General features: G+C 41.9%; 1 protein-coding gene across 7 annotated transcripts in view; it reads left to right on the forward strand.

The window, feature by feature from the left end:
- Positions 1–21,854, forward strand: part of CERT1 (ceramide transporter 1) — a 166,251-nt gene that overhangs the window by 5,934 nt on the left and 138,463 nt on the right. For 4 of the 7 annotated variants that reach the window (XM_077817040.1, XM_077817043.1, XM_077817044.1 and 1 more), the window contains exon 2: positions 18,088–18,688. The exons of 2 other annotated variants lie outside the window; for them this stretch is intronic. In XM_077817040.1, the coding sequence (XP_077673166.1) occupies positions 18,410–18,688 (279 nt within the window). In that variant the 5' untranslated portion in view covers positions 18,088–18,409. Of the gene's footprint in view, positions 1–16,146; positions 16,739–18,087; positions 18,689–21,854 lie in introns of those variants that run through there. One more of the 7 variants, XM_077817041.1, reaches the window with a different exon arrangement.

Consider the following 21,854-nt stretch of genomic DNA (forward strand, 5'->3'; position numbering starts at 1 on the left):
CATACAGCTGCTGGAAGGCAGAAGGAGCTCTCCGTCTCCCCTCGCCATCTACAGCTTCTTAGCTGCTAGAAGGTACAGTGGACTCTTCACCACTTTGCCCCCTCTCAGAACCTCTTGAACATGGTAAGGAAGAGTGGGGAAGAATTCTGCTACTCCATTTTTGTTGGTAGGGAGTACATCTCCCAAATAACTAAAGTGACTGTCCCTGTTGCTCAGTTTTATCAGGATTATAAAATTGACGTGATTCTTGAGTTCCACTATTTTGGCTTTTGAATTCTGAAGGGCTTCAGCAAAACTGAGCAGAGTCCTGTTATTATCATGCTGCTGATAGCAGGCAAATCTTTGAATGTTAGCGTAGGCGCTAGGAGCTCAGGAAAACTATTACGTCAGTTAACTTTCCAAATGTTAAAGAAGTGTGCTGTCTGATACTATCAAGGGCTAAAAATTCTTTAAATCAAAGCTTATTCAGAAATTGTTGGCTTAGGCCCCAGTACTCTAGAAGGAGTGCTTCCCACTTGTTCTGGTTAGTAGCAAGTCAGCGAGCAGACTCTTTAACCCTGAATTATTGAGGAAAGCATAGACTAGTTAGCTGAATGAGCCTCCAAACCGGATTTTGTTTCACAGACTTTCTGTGGGCAAGTTCAGACATGTGAATAGATGTTAGAAGCCTCTTCAAATGCCTCCTTATGCAAGGTGGCCAAGCAGTGGACTGGTAGGTTCTCATTTTGGGTAATATTTTAAGAGTTTCCGCTTACGTGGATTAAGCATAGGTGACATGGATCTTGAGTAAAGTATGATGCTCCAATTACAATTTAGTATGGCTAATTTGTTTCATCAATATAAAATCTGAATAATGTAATCAGAGTATGTTTAGGCTTTTTAGAACTGGATGAGCACAATAACGTTGGGATTCCTAAGGGATTCTTGTTACATAAAAAGTAGACTGAGGTTGCACATGGGTGACAATAACTTACGTTTATAATTACGTTTCAGTCACGAGTTTCTTAACACAATAAGGGTAGAAAATGCAACTGAATGTCAGTCAAATTAAGAAATCTAAAATGTGCATCAGCTATAAATAGATACCTGCAAGGAAATCTTAATGTTGGCCCTCAGATTTTCTTTTAATCGTCACAACAGAGCTAGTTGGCTTGTGTATTTATACTCAAACTCTATATAAAAACATTAGTAACTGATAAGATAAATAGATGAAGGGCAGAAGACTTGTGTATCAGCAGAAATTGTTCTCTACTGTGTCTGGTCTATGATTGCATCAATGGAAAGTGGAAATCTTGACTTATCTTGACTTCTCACTATCAACTAGTGTTTGGCGATGATACTGAATTGACAAAGTCAGAATCTTTATTAGGAATATCTACTTGTACAGACCTCTATTAGGCTTTAAATTTAACCTATCTTTAGTGTCTCGTGATCTTGCCAGATCTCATAAGTTAGGCATAGTTAATAGTTGTGTACAAGTTCTTAATGGCAAACAACAATGCAGGAAGTGGAGTGTGCGACAGTCTTTCCTCTGAATTGATATTGAAAGAACTGCCTCAGCATGATGCTAGATGGCACTATACTAATAGGTGATATCTTTGGTCTGAGACATAAAACATTTGTTATTAAAGGACAACTTCCATGATGCTTTCTTGAAAGAAAAGGTACAGGTTCTCTTATGTGATGGGCAAATTCACATTTAGGTAGTCATGCATATTCAAAACTTGCCTGCAGTTTCAACTGGAGACTTTTTTTTTTCTTTTTTACTTCTTTCTTATAAAGGATTATTTAGTGCTTCTTGTTCAGAATGACTACATTTCATGGATCAGTAAGCTTTTAAGGGTAGAAAGTAACTATCCAGAATTATGGCAGTACTTCCATTGTAGCTTACAGTATTAGGACAACAATAATATTGTGCATGCTGAAAGAAAAGGAGTACTTGTGGCACCTTAGAGACTAACCAATTTATTTGAGCATAAGCTTTCGTGAGCTGCAGCTCACTGCATCCGATGAAGTGAGCTGTAGCTCACGAAAGCTTATGATCAGATAAATTGATTAGTCTCTAAGGTGCCACAAGTACTCCTTTTCTTTTTGCGAATACAGACTAACATGGCTGTTACTCTGAAACCTGTCATTGTGCATGCTGGTTACTGAGACACAATACCAGCCATGAGACCTGATAACATGATTGTAAGGGAGCCACTCCCCCACCCCCCACCTCCTCTTCTGATCTCTTCTAGATGCTAGCAATGCTAGTATATAGAATAGAGTTTACTAGTGCTTTTGCTGGTATTAGTTCTCTTTGTAGTGGGGAAACAGCCCTCCTCAAGCCAGTACTGCTCGCCAAGGTGGGAGACTCCCTGAGCTGTCCCTTCTAGCAGCTGACCCCTCTCTCCCTGCTGAGGTCTAATTAAAAAAATAAAACCACAACTGTAGGTTACAGATTAGATCTTGTGCCTCATTATTGCTTTGAACACTGTCCAGGAGACTTCTGTTCTGTTCTGCAGGAGGCCTCTGTTTTTGTGCTTCATACCATCACTGCTGATGTGCAAAAGAAGGACAAATTGCTGTTAGATTTCCATAGCACCAGCTCTCAATGGTCATATGGCTCAGCAGAATGTGTATAGTATTACTATAGTCCTAGCTCTAGTAGCAAGGATTGCATTACTACTAAAGTTGCTGTTTTCATATAATATAGCTTGTAAAATTCTTTGAAAACCTTCAGAATTAAAAAAATGCCCATTTTATGAGGTGTGCACATTGTCAGAACAGCCCTTCAGCATGGAGCTGAACAGATGATTTTACTAAACATTTGGGAAAATGTCATGTTTGAGAAATCCTCATAGAATCTTAAACTCTAATGGTCATATGCTACTAAACTTTATTACAAGAAGTAACTGATGCATGCAAGACCGGCCCCCCGTATCATTGCTCCAAATAATCTATGACTTCACTGCAAATGGGCTTCTTTATTAAAACAGTGACATCATGCAGTTTTAATCAGCAGTGATTCCTATATTCTACTGTAGAAAAACTGTTTTTATTTTCCATTTGGAAGACCAGACAAGACTTGTCAATTTTCATGCAGTTGTATAGATTTTTCTCTATTTTTGCTTATATTTACACTGAGATTGTTGTGACCAAACCAATAAGAAAATTGTGAAATGGATAGACACTGAAGTAAATGAATAAGTACCAAGGACCATTCTTGAGTTTTTCGTAACATTTTTTTGTCATATTTCTGTATTGTAAAGAGAGATGTTTTAGATTTGGACACTTACAGTGACTGCACTTGGGACATGAGTAATCATCATAATTTGGTATCTCAAAGAATACAAAGAGATTGGAATAGGTGACAATGTCTTCTTCATTAAAGTCTCTAATTTGTTTATGCTTACCAAAAGCAACTTTTTCTACAGACTTGGTAAATACTCAAGTTTGTCAGCAAGCTAACATTTCTGATTTCCTTTTCGTGACCTAATTTATTTCTGGATTATTTACAGTATGGTCTTGGTTACCACTGTGTATTGGGAACTAATGGTGAAAGCTAAAAGGAAATATAGGAAGAGGCAGTGAAATCCTTCTTTAAATAGACTGGCTTTTAAAACAGTGAGAGAGGATGTCCTGCATTTGTCAATTTGAACACATACAGATGAGTTTTCCTGTGCGAAATCCCTTTCAGAGAGTCTCCATGTTTTAAAACCTGAAAATATAATTTAACTCTTGATTTCTACTTGCTTACTAGTAAAAATAAGAACCTGGGGTGTCAGAACTACTGTTAAACAAAAAATATGCTTAGAACAACAATTAGATTGACATGCATTTTCTTTTTAAGTAGTCTTGTTTATAAAATACAATTTCAGGACTTGGATTAATTAAAGTTGGAAAATTTAAAGGGAAACTTGACTTTATCCGTAGTTCTAATCTCCTTAAAGTTGTCTCTTGTTGTATTTCATTTTAAAATGTATACAATGGGAAATTCAAAATGGGCTACTGGATTTATTCAGGATGAAATTAAGCAATTTTATAAGTGCATTTAAAGGATGAATAAAGATGAACTACCCAGGTAGCCCCTTAAGTGAATCTGGGGATTAATTTTCTCCAACTTGCACATCCTGAACTCCTGAATGAGCAATATTACTAAAAAAGAAATTCCAGTTAAAATATAAATATACACTTATGACTGTTGTCCACTGGTAGGTTTGATTAAGTTTGTGCAGTCAGCCAGTTAAATTAAATGCAATCATCATTTAGCCTTTAGTTACTACGGTGGTGGGCTTTATAGAAAAGACTTGAATAGATCAATGCTATGTGTTCAGATAACAAGGCAGTGGATTTGTGTACCAGAAAAAATACTATTTACACTAAAGAATAGTAACTCCTTTCCAACTCCTTAATTTGTAAAAAAATAAGCCTATAAAGGCTGTTTTAACAAATATTTAGCATTTAAGTAAACAGTTCATTTTTTCCTGGTTTGGTACAGCATTTATTCAGCCGCCTCTTTACTAAACAGAGGCCCTGAACTAATTTAGAAATGGAGAATATATGGGCTGTGAAATCACTAACTAGATTCTGAGGCTTGTTTGACGTAGAAGGTGATTAGGACTTCTAGATTTTAAAGCATATCTTAAATAACCAAATGGATATTTCCGGATTTGAGAGGGTGTAAGATGGAATTGGAGAACTGATTGTAGACAGTGACCTTGAAATAAGAGGAAGATGGGACACTAGTTGGAGAGGCAAGTGGGGGTTGGGGTAGGTTCTGAAGATGAGAGCAACTAAAACATGCTTGTATTATCAGGGGAAAGAAGCAAAGGAGAATGAGAGGTTAAGGAGAAAAGTAAGGGAAGGGATGAGTGGGAGCAAGGGAGATCTGGGGATAGGATGGGCTGGGGTCACTGGGGCAAGTGGAGTTTTCTACATGAGCCCCTGCCTTGGACAATTTTTGTTTAACAATCATATTTTCCTATTTTAAAAATGTTTCTCTTTCCTATTTGCGTCTTTCACACAACAATAGGGAAACGGGCAAAGTGGTGTTATGCACAAAATCTGAAAATGAGAAATGGTTTTTGTCTTTGAATTACTGTGCTTAAATGTTACTAGTAACTCTACTAGGTAGGTGTTTAGAGAACTGAGAATTTTAAATTGATTATGGTCCTTTAATTAGCTAATTACATTTTTGGATGATGTTCTTGGAAAGAAAAAGATGTCTGCTTTCTTGGGATAGCATTGATATGGAGAGGGATTCCTTTCAATAGTAGTAATTAAACTAATTCCTAAGTAAAGAGTGAAAAATAACTGACACTGATCCAGATTATGTTGAACAAGTTGTCCCAATCCACAAGTATTTACAGAATTATTCTATTTTAGAATGTTTTTAATTTCAAACACATCATTGTAATAAACAGTTACTCTACAATTCAGACATGGAATTAATGATAAATTGTATAGTGTAAAAATATTTTGGACTGACTGCAGTTAGTATCCTTCAAGAGAAAAGCCATTTCTCTCAATATTGCATCGTTTTGACTTCAGCTGTGTGTTAAAACCTCTTCGAAAGTGAGGGATATGGTTTAGTACTAAATGGGCCAAAATTGTTTGTTATGACCACTACTTACATACAATAAATAATGCATGTATTATCATAACACTTGTGTAGTGGGCCATGACTGGGACGCCGAAGAAATTTATGCTATCAGTGTTACTTTGTTTCCTTTCTATTTTCACATTAGCTTTTTACTGAAAGATTTAAATATTAAATTTGACTGAATGTTCTGAATCAGAATATTTTGGTACCAGCAATCTTTGTCAGAACACATGATAATTCAGGCTAGACATGTTATACATCAGAAATGTACGTCATCCTCCTGGTTGCTGTAGGCCAAAGGATTTTTGTAATGGAACACTCTTCACCCATGCTCTGTCAGCGTCAAATATATACTTAACATCCTGATTGTTGCATAACTATTAAAGCTGTTAGAAATTGAACAAGGCTTGCTCCTCACACACACACTTGTACTCCTTAATTCTGCTGAATCTGTGAATTTGTATTCATTTTCATAATAAATTATGGTTTGCTAACTACTAGAAATTATTACTTGTAAGATGCAGCAGAAGCTGGGCTGGGAAGGACAAACTATTAAAACTGTTATTGAAGTGCTGACAGTTTGCTCTGGGCTGTCCAAAACAAATAGTTGTGCCTAAGAAGCTAACAATTTAAAATATACTGCTATATTTAATAGCAAAGAATACAAAAATACTTGCAAGCAAGTTAATTTTTGTGAAGAAACTTTCAAGTCATCTTTGCAGCCTAGACGCCATGTGAAATTTTCCCATTAAATTATAAATGTCTTATGTTTACCAAAGAAATTAGGCACTTGCTTGGTAAAATCTGGGGAGCAATTTACAAAATTGGGCAGTTACTGTATTAAATGTGTAGCCTATAGGTGCATAGGTATAAGTTAAGGCCCTAATGCAATGAGCCTATAGTACACAATGCCTGTAAAACGTAGCTAAACTAATAAAGGCATAAGGTCAAAAAGCCTTAGCATAAGAAGCGAACCAAGAGTAAACATAGATCATAAGATAGAATGCTGTAATGACCAAACGGCTGATAGGTAACCCCAAGATGCTAGTCTATACTAATTTAGCATGTTTTAAAGTAGGGACATCAGCAGATCATGAGAAAGCCATGGTAACTAATGGATGCATATGTAAAAGATTAATAGCCTATGGAAGAGGGGTACCCCAACATTAGTAGGAAATAGGGAAAAGGGGCTGAAATTCCAATTGAATATGTATTGGGTGAAGTGGTGTGAGTGTAACACATTATAAAAGCTGTATCCCAGCCTGCATGCCTTGGGAGATGTTTGGATAATGACCACTAGTGATGGTGATGATTGTGTGGGGGAAGAAGGTTCTGCAGGAGTTGCTGTGAGTATATGGATGTTCAACTCATTTTGTTTTCTCTCTTCTCACTGTCTTAATAAAACTATTACAAATATAGAAAGCTTTTCCTAAGTGTGCGTTGCAACCATGCACACTGAAGTTCCCAATTAGACAGGGTAAGAGATGTGTCTTTTAGCTCATGCAGTAAAAGCTCATGCATTAAGCTCCAGAGGTTCCAGGTTTGATCCCGGTGCCAACAGATCAACATTACGCTAATTTGGCAGAAATTACTTTCCCCAGCATCAGCAGGACAAGAGATGCTGTACTCTGGTGGCTGGGGATGTATTACAAGAAAATCTTGACTAGTAAAATTTGTAATTTAAATATCGCAGCCTCATTGTTAAAATGGAGCGCTCTTAAACCAACTAACTTTGAGGCATGTTCAAGAAGTATATAGAATACTATTTGCCATATAGAAGAGCATACTTCTGATATAATCATCCCAATGAAAAGTACTACAGCTGGTTATTTCTTCTGTTAAAAATATCAGTTTCATAAGTAACAAACTTAAAGTGAGTTGAAAGGCCATATAATAATAAGTGATCCTTTTTCCCCCAAATATACATACATCAGCCATAACTAGGGCTCCATGTCTGTCATTGATGTTGTGGAAGTCATGGATTCCGTGACTTCTGCAGGGGCCAGTGTGGCTGACCCCAGGGTCGCCCAAGCAGCTGGCTCCTGGGCCAACTGCTCAGGTGGTCCACACCAGCTGCTACTTTGGCAGCCCTGGGCAGAGGTCTGGCTGGCTGGAGCCCTTGTGGTCCATTGGCCCCGGGCAGCAGTCCCCAGCTGGCTGGAGCAGCTGCTGGCCCCAGCTCTCGGAAGCTGGTGCTGCTGTCCCACCCAGCAACAGCCCCCTTCCTCTCCTTACCCCCCACCCCCCCACACCCGATTTAATCATGGGTATAAGTCATGGACAGGTCACCAGCCCTGAATTTTTGTTTATTGCCCATGACCTGTCCATGACTTTTACTAAAAATACATGTGATTGAATCGTAGCCTTAGTCATAACCAAAATGTTTTAAAAAGCATTTAGTAACATTGACAGATGTATTAAAAATGATCCCTTTCTTGAAATTAGATCAGGGTATCTCATCTGTTTGGATCCTTCTTGCTTAATAACCACAGCCTCTGCAAATAACAAACAACACTGTCATCACATGTGCTGTCATCACATGTGCATGGCAAAAGAGTTTGTACATATAACTCACTAATGTGTGTATTGCACAGGTTCTTCTCTGTGCCAGTCTACAGAGGATGAATTGTTCTAGCCCGCAGCTACAGAGCTTTAGCTCAAGCTGTAGCAGCTCATGCTTTTAGTTTTGGAGGCCCCTGGTTCAATCTCTGCTGTCTGACATGAGGGCAGCTGTCACACACAGACTTATGCATGTACTTTTTACATTACTCTCCTTATACATCATAATAAATAGCTCCATAAGTAGTACTGGTAGTGTTCCCTAGTTGTGTTGGCTGCTCTCATTCTTTGATGCTGTTTCTTAGCCTCCCTGACTCACCAGCTGGTCTCAGCATGGTATCTTAATGGGGCAGGGAGGAAGACTTAATGGCAGAGGGGTTTACAGTACTCACCTAGAACTTATATTGGTGGTGGGAGAAGATGTTTGAGAAGCAGCAGTGGGGCCTGCAGTTGCATGCAGCCAAGAGGAATGTACTCTTTTAAAGCGTGAATGCCTGAGCTGGACCCAGTATTTCAGTGGTCTTGATAATACATCCTTTCTCAATCACAGTAGACAACACCATCCTGTGGTCACTTAACCCTATAACCTGGCTGTCATTTTCATCTTGGACATCTCTGTAAATCCTCAAATCTAGACTGTCTGAATCTTGTGGACAGTTTGTGTGTGTAACATCTAAGATACAACCTAGCCTTTCCTATCCATCCACCAAGCTAAAACTCTTATTCTGGGTAGTCTCATCCCACATCTCCATTACTGAAACATTATTTTTTCTGGTCTGGATGAATCTTGCCCATCCATTCAGAATGCCACAGCAAGGATAATTTTCCTAGTCTGTCGCTTCGACCATGTTATATATTTTTTTCATCCCTCCGCTGACTGGCTCTCTTTATTTCATCAAACAAGCTACTCATCCTCACTTTAATGACCTTTCACAGCCTATCCCCACCCCTGTCATATTGCATTCATTATTGAGATGTCATCTCCTACCTCCAATTGGCCAGTGATACGAGCCTTCATCACCACTTGTTAAATTTCCAGGCAAGCATCTTTGCTTTCTCCAGTACTGTCCCTCTCAATTGTGAGAAACTCCCATAAACATCTGCAAAGCTACCTCATCCTCCTTAACTCTGCTTTGATAAAATGCCTACAAAAAACTTTGACAACTGTTAGGCTATTGGTGTATTTATCAATATTCTTGTTGTTTCCTTGTACTCCTCCATTGATTTGTTTGTATCCATCTTTTTCTCTTGTTTTATACTTAGATTGTAAATTCAAGGCAGGGACTGTCATTTTGTTTGTTCAGCACCTAGTGCAGTGGGGATCTTGTCCAGGGCTAGGGCTCCTTGGTGGTATGGCAATACAAATAATAGTAATAATAATAACTTTTGTGCTTAATAGAAATAGATCTAGAAATTGCAGCTAGAGATGCATTTCACAATTCGTCAAGTAAACTCCTCTTGCTTCGCTTCCCCATCCCAGATAATCCCTAGAATTTTTTTCTCCCTCAAGCATGATCAGCTGCCCTAAACATAACATCAAACAGGCAAATGCTCTGGCAGAAGGTGGAGGAAGCCTATTAGTTGAATGGGTGCATCTTGATTACATTTCTCCTCAGACCAGACTGGTCTATCAGATTTTTGTATCATCTTCTCTAAAGTGAACAGTGAGTACAAATTTGATGCTTAACTATTCCCCAGTGGATTAGCTGCTGGATAACCTAAGAAAATTCAAATACCTCCAGACCCTGCAGTTGGTGAAGAGATTGCTTGAGCCCTCTCGGGATCTAGGAGAAAAAAATGTATTTAACCCCATTTTTGGTTACTTCCTGACCCTTCCATGGGGCCCCTGTGATGTTCCAAGCATTTGTTGAAAAATGTTCTGTGGTTACCTGCAATACAGAGCAACATACTTAGATTATATGGTTGTCTTCATTTGATTGTGAATTGCACATTTGGCCTCTGAGTCTCATTGAGCAGAACTCATGGCCAATCTAACTAAGTGTACCCTGGGAAAAATAGAAACTGAGTATGTAGGTTGGGTTATGTGCTCAGGAAAAATCAGTTTAAACCCACAGTGAGTCTTGTTGAATTACCACCAAAAGAACAGGTGCTGTCAGTGTTTGGACCAGCATGGATGTTAATTTCTCTGTCATCTTGTGCGTTTGTGCCACCAATGTACCTTGTGTGGAAGAATACTCCACCCCAGGTTAATTCTTCAGATGCTTGTGATGATGTGGTTACCAGCTTAAGGATGTTCTTTGTAGCTAACCCATCCTGTGGAGTCCAGACCTTACTAAAAAAACATGTCCCTTCCTAGCTGTATAATGCATTGCTTTTTTTATCAATATCCGTTATATACTGTACTGGAAAACTCTGTGCACACAGACTTCTTGCCTCATTCCTAGGTACACCACCAGCTAGTCTCATAGCTGTGGTCACTTGAGTTTGGAGTGGGACAGGGACAGTACAGTGGTCCCGGCAACACTTTATCCCCATGTATTAATTTCCCTGCAGGCTTCTAATCCTCCCACTCAGTACCTTAGTTTAAGTACTGCAAAATAAGCACTACAAGCAGTTTGTCGTTTATGGAACACCTATTGTAATTAGGGAATTAAAAATGCAGCAGGAATTCTATACAAATTCTAGTCTTCAAACCTTTCTAAAATTCACATGCATTGTTAAATTGACATGCCAGTTCAGCACTTGGTTGAGGGGCTGTCATAAATATAAAGGGAAGGCTAACCACTTTTAAATCCCTCTTGGCCAGAGGAAAAAACCCTTTCATCTGTAAAGGGTTAAGAAGCTAAAGATAACCGTGCTGGCACCTAACCAAAATGACCAATGAGGAGACAAGATACTTTCAAAGCTGGAGGGGGGGGGGAAACAAAGGGTTCTCTGTCTGTGTTGTTTTTGCCCGCACCAGAGCAGGAATACAGGAGTTCTGACCTGCAAAGGGCTAATAAGCAGTCTAGTTAAGTGTGCATTAGATTCTGTTTTGTTTAAATGGCTGATAAAATAAGTTGTGCTAAATGGAATGTATATTTTTGTAACTTAAGGTTTTGCCTAGAGGGATTCTTTGTTTTGAATCTGATTACCCTGTAAGGTATTTACCATCCTGATTTTACAGAGGTGATTCTTTACTTCTATTAAAATTCTTCTTTTAAGAAACTGATAGCTTTTTCCTTGTTCTTAAGATCCAAGGGTTTGGGTCTGTGGTCACCTATGCAAATTGGTGAGGATTATTATCAAGCCTTTCCAAGGAGAGGGGGTGTAGGATTTGGGAGGATTTTGTGGGGTGGGGAGATGTTTCCAAGTGGGCTCTTTCCATGTTACATATTTGTTAGACGCTTGGTGGTGGCAGCAATAAAGTCCAAGGGCAAAAGGTAAAATAGTTTGTACCTTGGGGAAGTTTTAACTTAAGCTGGTAAAAATAAGCTTACGGGGGTTCTCATGCAGGTCCCCACATCTGTACCCTAAAGTTCAATGTGGGGAAGGAATCTTGGTAGGGGCCAAGGGTAGCATTTGTGTGAAGATGTATATTCTTTTGATCAAGAGGTTCAGGTGCTCCCGAATCCACCAAAAAGACCATTTTTTTTTTTGAAGTTTCAATTATTTTGGTGTTTGCACAGAGAGAGAAACAAAAATGGGGAACACAGTATCCATATGAAATCTATCTCATGAGGTCTAGTGTCCAGCACAAAGAAGAAACTTAGTATCTAAAGATTAAGATTATTAGAGTTTGGTTTTGGCTCTGCTTAGGGCTCAAGATTGACTTATTACTATGCTGTGCAGGCTGGCTTCAAACTCCTGTGAACTTGTCCCTGGTGACTTGCCACTTAAGGAGAGAGGAACCCTCCTCCAGAAGGAACTCTGTAGCTTTGGGGAAGGCGCGTTGGCCTGGAAACGCAAAAGTTCTTTATTTTAGGTATCTTCTTCCATGGAATGCTGTCAGTGTATTTGTGCACTTCACAAGATCTTACCACAAACCTCCTATGTGATGAAGGGAAAGACACTTACACCAGCATTTTTGGATATGGCAACCCTTCTGAAATCTGAGTAAAGAATTATTTCATTCCTTGTGAAATTTAGCAGAAAGGATGGTGATATGGCAATGCACTGAACTGTGACTCATGAGGCTTGGCTTCAACTCCTGGGTTTAGCAATTCCAGACTTTAGTCAAGTGACTTAATCTGTGTCTGGTTCCTTATATAGGCTATTTCGGCTTGTTTAGAATTCAGGAGCTCATGGATGACTTAGTGCTGAGGAGCCTTCTAAAGCTCTGGAAACCATCACAGATCCAGGCAGCTGCACCATTATTTCCTGTTACTGGCTCAATGAGGGCATCCACTCTCAGGCTTTCAGCTCCCCTGGTAGTCACTTACCTTGGGTGGAGACATGTCTTGCTCCCTCTGGACCAGGGTATTTCCAAGCTGAACAGTTCACTGCCTTCACTGTGGTGTTCCCAGCAAAAGACAGGCTACCTAAGCAGGGGGTGTAGCCTTCACATGCCTTCTCTTCAGATACTAATAATGCCTTCTCTTCAGAACAATTGTCAACAATTAAGTTACCACACACACTTCTTGTGCAAGCCTATTTCATTCGTAAGATAAAAACACTACAGAGGAAAACACATTAAAAACAATAAGAATGTATGTGCATGCCAATGAGCTTGCCAGTGATCACCCCAACTCTAATGTAGGCTCTGTCAGAAGCAGTCCTTGCAAACCCCACAAAGGAGTCTCTCTTCTATGGTCACAAGTTCATAACAGCCTCAGCTCAGAACTAGCACCTTCCTGAAAAGTTTACTCTTTCCTTTATGCAGTTTGGGGGTATTTAGTTGGGAACTGGTTATTAGTAGACAGTGGGTCTTTCCCTCCAGTCTCAGCTTCAAAAGACTGGGTTCAAAGAGGTGGTGTATGTATTTAAGATGGAATATATGGTTTTAAAGAGTTAAGGTGTTAATATAACTCATTTACTGTCCAGCACTACAAAGTGTGTTAACTAAGGTTTGAGCTTTGGCATAGAGAGACTTTAGCCTGCTTAGTACTATGGCAAATACACTATTAACTTTTCAAAACTTTTTGTTAAAGATACGGGGGAGGAAAAAAAATTCAATTATTTGGAATGTTAAGTAAGGCTTTTATTTTAACACTTCACGTTTTATTGGGGTTTTTAAAGGAGGAAAATCCGTGTTTGACAGTTTTTTTTATATGGTATTAAAGTTGGTAATAACTGTCCTTTTTTGGGGAAGGGAAGTAGTTAGTTGAGATGGACTGGAACTGTTGTTGGCGTTAAAGCTTGATTCAATTTTCTAAAAAGATAAAACAAGACAAATCCATGCAAAAGGGGAGAGAAGAATAGCAAAGATGGAAAATTCAGCTTCTTTCTCTGATACTGACTTGAAACCTCACTGATGGAAAAACACAGGCACAGCACTGTCATGTTCCAGGGTACAATCTAGACCAGTGAGGTGTTGTCACCACCTGCCCCGCAACCGTGGATGCCTCACAATGCTTTGCTGTTGTAGCTCCCAACCAGGGCTTCTTCCAAACAGCCTGACAGCATGCCGGTCACATCCTGAGTATCTGTGTATAGTTGTAGCCCTGGTCCAGCAACTGTGATCCCGGCAGGCTGTCGGCAACACTCCAGTCTTATTCTGGCTTGCACTCGCCTTGTTTACTACTTTCAGGGTGACCCCAGCACATTCCCATTCCTGAGGTTTTTCCAAAAATCGTGTGTTCTGCACTGTCTAGCCTTTTTCTGGACAATTCAGGTATTAAAGGTCCATTGCCCCTGTAAAGGGTCAGTATTCAACTGTTAGCTATTTTAACTGAAGTTACCAGGCAGTTCAGTTTAAACACAACACTGGATTATTTTAGATTAAAAAGAATTATTTAATTACAAAGAGAGGTTTTAAGTGATTACAAGTAGAAGATATTAAAGTCAGAAATGGTTACAGGAAAAATAAAGATAAAACGCTTCCTGGGAGCTAAAACTTAACAAGCTAGACTTGGTTCAAGGTAAAATTCTTACCAGAGGTTCCCAGCAATATGGCTGACCAAATTCTCAGGTCAGATTCTCCCCGCAAAGTGAAAGGGCTGGTTTCTTTGTTGTCTTAAGTGAAAGAGTAAGACGATAGGATGTTTTTGCTCTTTACTTTTATAGTCCAGTCACCCTATGAATTGCATTTTCTTGAGGATTACCCCTAGATAAAGTTCCTTCCTGCTGTGAGGAAGGATACGTGGAGACTCGTGGTGAAAGAGGTTCCAAGTTCGCTAAAATGCAGGTTTATCTGTTCCTGCCCCGCTTTGTTGCCAAAGAAGGCCATTGGACAGGTGATTGCCAAACAACGTTGACACCTGACTAGAGGTGTCAGCTTGTCTGTTGTCTTTGAGAGAGCCATTTACACGCTTCACAAATCTCCTAAGGCAGGGATTCTCGCAACAAATTTTTTGGTGGCCTCAACACTTGCTGGTGGCTGCACTGACCCTTTTTTTCCTGAAAAATTGTGTTTTCCTAAAGTTAATAAAGTAATATGCACATATATACATCTAAATCATTGTAATTTATTTATGTAAGGTTTTGGGGTTTTTTGCGGACTCAATAATAAAAAATCATGCACAGTTATCTCTATTCTTTACTGGACCTCACAGAATTGAAACACAGATAAGGTTCTTTGCATGTTCTTGTCTTTTTTTTATTGTTTCTTTTGCTTTTTATGGTTATAATGGTTGTCTGTATAACAATTCTGAAGTAAATTTAAAAATGCTTTGACATAATAGAAGTCCAAATAATAATGAAAAACCTCTTGGTGGCTTGGGTCTGGGGAGGGAAGGAGAGGCACAGCTGTGGCTGGCCCGGGGCTCCTCTGGGCAGGTGGGGGTGGCTCGGGGCTTCAGCCAGCCTGGAGCCCCTCTGGACGAGGGGCAGGGTGCTCCAGGCTTCATTCAACCCAGAGCTCCTCTGGGCAGGTGTGTGTGTATGTGGGGGTCTTGGAGCCTTGGCCAGCCCAAGGCTCCTGCGGGGGGAGGTGCTCAAGGCTTCTCCAGGCGGGGATCTTGTGGCTGCAGGCTTAGGGGGTTTCGGGCCTGCGGCTACCAAAAGGGAGGCGGAAAGAAGGGGTGGAGTTGGGGGCTAGCCTCCCCAAAGAGCGGCTCCACCTGCCGCTCACCTCGTGCACAGGCCCACTACTCATCTCCTGCGTCCCTCCTCAGTCCCCCACCCACTGCTCATCTCCTCGCTCCCCTGCCCACCTGGTGAACTTCCACTTACTGGTGGCTCACTGCTAACCTCCTCACTCCCCTCCTCACAGCCAGACCCCACCCCGACCCCTGCTTCCTTACCCTGCTGCTGGCTCGCTGCTAGTCTCCTTACTCCTTCACCAGGCTCCCCGCTGCTCACCTCACTGCTTGCCACCTCACCCCCTCCTTGCCACCTCACCTTGCTCCTTAAGCATTGTGTGTTCCACCTGTGTCTCCAGAGAGGCGGCGCATGCAGGAGAGACAGAGGAAGGGGAGGGGCTGATGCTTCCCCCCCCCCCCCACTGCACAGGAAACTGCTGTGGCTGTAGGGAAACCTGGTGGCTGCATGCAGTCATGGTAGCGGCATTTGAGAAACTGTCCTAGAGTATGCCTACACTGTAATGTATGCCTGGGTTCAGACTCGTGCTGGAACCCAGACTCCCCCTTCCATCTACACACACATCTCTCCAATTCTGGCTCAGACTTAGGCTCCGAGGACCCTGTGGATATGGAGGGTCTGAGCCAGAGTCAAGCTGTGACCCAGGGTTCAAGCCCTATCTCCCTCCCCCACTCCTTACTCAGGTTCTGGGACTCTGCCAAAAGTGTCACACAATCCCATGGACCAACTTCCTTTGTCCTTTCTCTCCCAACAATCTCCAACTCCAGTGAAAACGGAAGCAGCCCCCCCTTGGTGTGCAGCAGCAACTTGGTGAGTCAGCATTAACCCTGCCATTATCTTCTGACCACTGAGCTGCAAACATCCCATTCTGTATTTGTAAAGGAGACTGAACAGAAGAAACCTTTAGCAAAGAGTGCTGCTTCATGGTCATGGGAACACAGCCAGATTTTGGTAAATCTTTGACGCAAAGCCAGCAAAAAGTGCACTTTAGTAAGAGTACCAGCAATGATCGCGCATACCAGCAAATAGCAAAGAAGCTGGCAGCTTTGCAATTTACCGGGCTGGTGACCAATGCAGAGAGCAGATTAACTGTCTCAAGAGTGAGTACTGGAAAACCAGGGATTAGTACGACACCTCGGGCAGATGGCCAACATCATGCCGGTTTTATGAGTATGACCTGGGTGCTGGGCATCATGCCCAGCACAGAGCCCAGTGGTAACCTGTTAGCTGGAAAGGTGCCCTGCTGGTCCCAGAATCCAGTATGGGGGATGATGGGAGCCAGCAGCAGGCCATGAGGACAATGAAGTGACTCTGTTGCTGAAACTGGTTCTAGAGCAGGAGCAGCAGCACGTTCTGGGTCCATACTTGGAGCAACTGTTTGATGCCTCCTTGAGAAACAACCCACCTCAGAGTCTGCAGCAGACACAGATGGACAGAAGCTGCCCAAGCCTGGTAAGTTTCTGGCTGCGTTTTAATGTTTATTAATACACTAATTGGAGGCATTTCTGCTCTACGAACTGATGCAAAAGTTATGCAGATTGTCAGCTAGCAGTGTGTACCCACTAATGGCAGATTGTATGCCAGCGCCTTGGCATCCCCCTCCCTCCCTCCCTCCCTCCTATGCCTGTAAGTATGCTACTTTGTTAGCACTCACCGGTCTACTGAGCTGTCTGGAAACAGAGAACGATGTGTGGTTGAGGGATGTGGAAATGTGTTTTTGATTTACAAATCTAGTCCCAAATATTACTGGATTTGAAATTTTGCCCAGAAATGTGCCAGAGGTAAAGGAGAGCAGGAAGGCTGTGGAGTTCTGCGTGTTTGCATGCAGCCATAACAGAGTAAGTCATATGGAAGCTAATGTAGCATCCTGCTAATTCCCTCATGAATTCTGACCTATTCCCAGGTGCTGATAGCTGCAAGCTTTTCCTGAAGCAGGAACTCCAGTCAGTCATATTCTGGGGAAGAGCATATTTTTCAGGGCCATCTCGGTAGCTGACCAGCCCACTCCATTCAGATGTGCTGTTCAATCACTATATTTGAATACCTCGGTTGCATAAACTGCAGTTTCCTACCCACAGCTTGGAATAACATCTCCCTTTGCCAATTGGGCACCACAAGAACTGCTGTGTCCTTGAAAATATGGAAGGCCTGAAATGATAGTAAAAGATTTTGTAGCACAGTCATTGATGGCACTCTTCTCCCCTACCCCCAACTCAGGTAATTCTGCAGAGTTCTAAAACCAAACAAACAGCTTTGCATTTTTAACTCACCGCTGTGTGTGCACTTCTTTTGCTGCAGTTAATCAAGCTGTGTCCAGTGAAATTCTGTGGTCTGAAGCATCCCTCTCACAATATGTAGAACTACAGTTTGGAGAAGTATCACTTTGTCCATAGGCACCGACTCCGTGGGTGCTCCGAGGCTGGAGCACTCACGGGGAAAAAATGATGGGTGCTGAGCACCCACCAGCAGCCCCCATATCAGCACCTCCCCTCCCCCCTCCCCCAGCGCGTCCTGCCCACTGGCGAGCCCCATTAATCAGCACCTCCCCTTCCCTTATGCCACAATAAGCTGTTCCATGGTGTGCAGGAGGCTGGGAGGGAAGGGGGAGGAGCGAGGAAGTGGCTTGCTCGGAAGAGGTGGGCAGGAGTGAGGCCTTGGGGGAAGGAAGGGGTCAAGCACCTCCCGGCACTTTGGAAAGTCAGCTCCTGTGACTTTGTCCTTGAAACTTCAAAAGGAATTTTTCTGTACTCCTGCACTGAGCTATTTGAGACAGTAACCCTCCATGTCTTGTTCTGTTCCAGGCCCCTTGACCTCCACTGGCTTCAGTACCTCCACCTTTTGTACACATTGCATCAGAAATCTGGGCCAGTGTACCTTCACGAACCATTCGAAGAGGAAGCCTTTCCCTGATGAATTTAGGGTTAAGGTTTTGGACAAGACCAACAAGCAGGTCCTGTACCAAAAACAGAGGGACTTGCAGCTAGAGGAAAGGCATGCCAAGAGGAAAGGCTCAGGCTGGCTGCACAGATTGAGGCCAGGGTTTCAGTGTGGAAGCACGCATTTGAACAGGATAAGTGAACAGGAGAGAGCTCAGCAGAAAACTTTCAGTGGCTCATATTGCTAATGACTGCAAGAGTAGTCTGCAAGGCTCCTGCTGCATCACCCACACCACAGCCTGAGTCCCTTGCCTGCTACCCGGTGCTGCAGTCCAAAAGCAGCTTGGAAGACTCCAGGGCTGGGTGGCACATCCATGAGTGGCTGGGCAGGGCAGCCTTGCCCCATGAAGCCCTCCATGTTCAGTCCCTCCCCTGTGGATGCCTTCAACCCCTTCTCACACTGCCAACTCCACGGCAAATGGGGAGAGAAGAGAAAGAAGAACAGGTGGCCAGAGGACATGCCACGGTAGGAAGTTTGTCCTGTACATGATTTCACTGTTTGCACTGGTTCATGCACTTCATTTTTTCTGTAAAATTCTGTTACTGGTGTTTTGATGTGATGACAGCTGGCCTGTCTGGGAATTGATGAATTTTGTACTTTTGTAATACATTGTTTATATAAAGTTTTTTTTATTTCATCAAGAAAGTTTATTGCTATCACTGCTTCACATCATACAATGAATATTTAAAATAATAAAGGTAAATGCATGATCAGGGACAGTTATGAATTTGTCTGCAAAGACTATCCTGCAATACAGTTGTCTAGCAATATATACTTCAATCTTTTCCTTACATCAGTCCATACTGTGACTACCTCCACCCCCTTCAGAAGTGGCCATGTCATTCATAAGTATATGGCATAGTACTAAAACCTGCCACAATCAATGAGCCCCTCTCCCAAACACATTAATAATGGTACTATCTCCCCCTCTTCCATTGGGCCATGTAAGTCAGTAAGGTGGGAGCACAAAGTATCCCTGATGTGCCCGGGTGCATCCAGCTCCATTTGTGATAGGTGCACTTTCTAGCTGAGCATACTGATTCAGTGGCCCCTTGTGGTCATAGGTCTATTCAGGGGGAAATGACTCACCTCTGGCTTCACAAAAATTGTGAAGAGCACATCAAGCCACAGTAATGTGGACAGCATTGATTATGCTGGCATCCAAATGGGTCTCTAGACATCTCCAATGGGATTTCAGCGAGCCAAAAGCACATTCAGCAGCCAGTCGTCATCTTCTGAGAGTGTAATTAAACTGTCTTTTGTCGGGCCCTTTTAAATTAGGGTATGGTTTCATAAGCCAAGGTAAAGTGAGTATGCAGGGTCCCCCAGAATACCAGTGGGACAATAACTCCATTTATGACCAATCTCATTTGGTGAGAATAGTATCCCAGCTTGTCCATGAATGTAGACTCCTGATCAGGAAAAAACCCTGGCATTGTGAACTTTCCCAGTGCAGTCCATGTTAACATTCATGAATTCCCCTCTGTGGTACATGAGGACCTGGATATTTAGTACCTTTTGTGGTTTATGTACTCGTTCCCCTTGAGGAGGGCAAACTGGGCACGAGTCTCATCAGTGGCACCAGCACAGTTTGGAAGCCTCATTCTCTCAAAGCCAGCAGTTACTTCAGGAGTATCTTCTATGCCCACCACCTTGGGGGTAAACTACAAGCCTAATTGCCTCAGAAAGCTCTGTCACCACTTTACCATAGTCAACTTTCCAACACCAAACTGGTTTGCAATGGACCTGTAGCAGTCTAGGTTAGCCAGCTTTCCAGATGGCTATAGCAATCTGTCTTGTGTCAGGGCAAGCTGCTCACAAAGCTCCAGAAATGTAGCTTTCTTCATGCGAAAGTTCTGGACCCACTGCTGGTCATCACAGGTATGCGTGACTGTGATCCCACCAGTCTACATAGCGGGCATCAGTGCCTGTACTGAGTAAATGAGCAGCATCAGCCAATGTGAGTCTGTCATGCCTGGTTGGTGGTGGTACTCCACTAACACCTCCTGCTCTGTCATAAGCTCTGTCAGGTGCCTTTGATAGGTCAGAAAACACTGCCGAAATGTCTACCAGCATTTCATGGCAGCTCTGACCGTTTCGTGACACGGGAGTGAAAGCAAAACAAAGAGAAGTCTTTGAAAAGGTGTCTCCTCAGTGTTGCTGGCTCTGGTAGCTGGGAACACAAGGACCAAAACAACGGCTGGGCAGGATATGTTAGTGAGCTATTCAAAATTCTTGTAAGATGCTGGGCGGACAGTCAAGTTTTTCCACAGTTCACCATGGTCCAAGTGTTAGAGCTGTCACATTTTTGGGAGGGTGCCAGTAGCATGTGTCTGCGCTGCAGTGTGGATGCCAGAGCCCCAGTTTTGAGCTCTAGTTAGAAAGATCTTAATGTAGGGTTAACAGTCTATGTAGATGCTCAAGCCCTGGTTTCACTAACTCAGGTCAGCTGACTAAAGTCCTGGGCTTACATTAAGGTGTAGACATACCCTTTCTTTAAGAACCCCAAAAGGAAGTAGTGGATGAAATAGCCCATTCCCATGTTATTTTGTTCACCAGTTAGGCCTAGTTTTTTGACACACCAGTTTTGGTTCACTGATTTTTAATTTACACTTTTTTTAGTTTACTCAGCATGATTTTAATAGTCTTTGAATTAAGTCCGTGAACCTTTTTGTTTGGACTAACTCAGTTTCTTGTCTCTGTTTTGTAACCTTTCCTATTAATATTTATTATACGTTATTGTGACATTTATGAACTTTTACATACTTTTTACAATTAAGATCTCAATTCAGGTAAATATGGAGGCCCAGTTATTACAACAGGAGAGAATTTGCATTTCCCTCCTCCCAACTACTTTGTAGGAAATCCATTTCATACACGTTATCCAAAAAGCCCTTTGAAGTTCCTAATAATTTCTAGAGATTGTGTTAGTTTCCTAGAAGAGTGACATACAATTCCACAGTAACACACAGATACAACTGCATTTTTAATACAATTGACCCCAAAGGTATTAAACTTAATTCAATAATGTTTATCTTAATTCCATAAGTTTTTTGTTCAGGATATTGTCAGTCTGTCACACGGGGATCAAATGTTCTCACACTTAGTTTTTATTTCAGAGATGCCCTCTGTAGGTGGCTCTTGGAGGCAGGTAAGGGGTGGCTGGTATCTAAAAAGGATGTTGAGGGATGCTGCAGGTCTGGGGATCCAGTGTTTTGTGTAGGAATGTAGGTCCTGTTAAGGTTTCTTCCCCACTTTGAACTTTAGGATACAGATGTGGGGACCTGCATGAAAGAACTCCTAAGCTTATATTTACTAGCTTAGGTTAAAACTTTCCCAAGGCACAGATTTATTTATTTATTTATTTTTGCCTTGGGAACCAGCTTAGGTTAAAAACCTGATACGCTGCCACCACCAAGCGATTTAAACAAAGAACAGGGAAAGAGACCACTTGGAGACGTCTTCCCCCCCTCCCCCAAAATATTCCCCCAAGCCTTACACCCCTTTCCTGGGAAAGGCTTGATGATGATATTCTTACAATTGGTACAGGTGAACGACCGATCCAAACCCTTGGCTTTTAAGAACAATGAAAAATTAATGTATTTAAAGAAAAATTAAAAGAATTACCTTT

The sequence above is a fragment of the Eretmochelys imbricata genome, chromosome 5 (genome assembly GCF_965152235.1).
Source record: "Eretmochelys imbricata isolate rEreImb1 chromosome 5, rEreImb1.hap1, whole genome shotgun sequence".
Taxonomy (NCBI): Eukaryota; Metazoa; Chordata; order Testudines; family Cheloniidae; genus Eretmochelys; species Eretmochelys imbricata.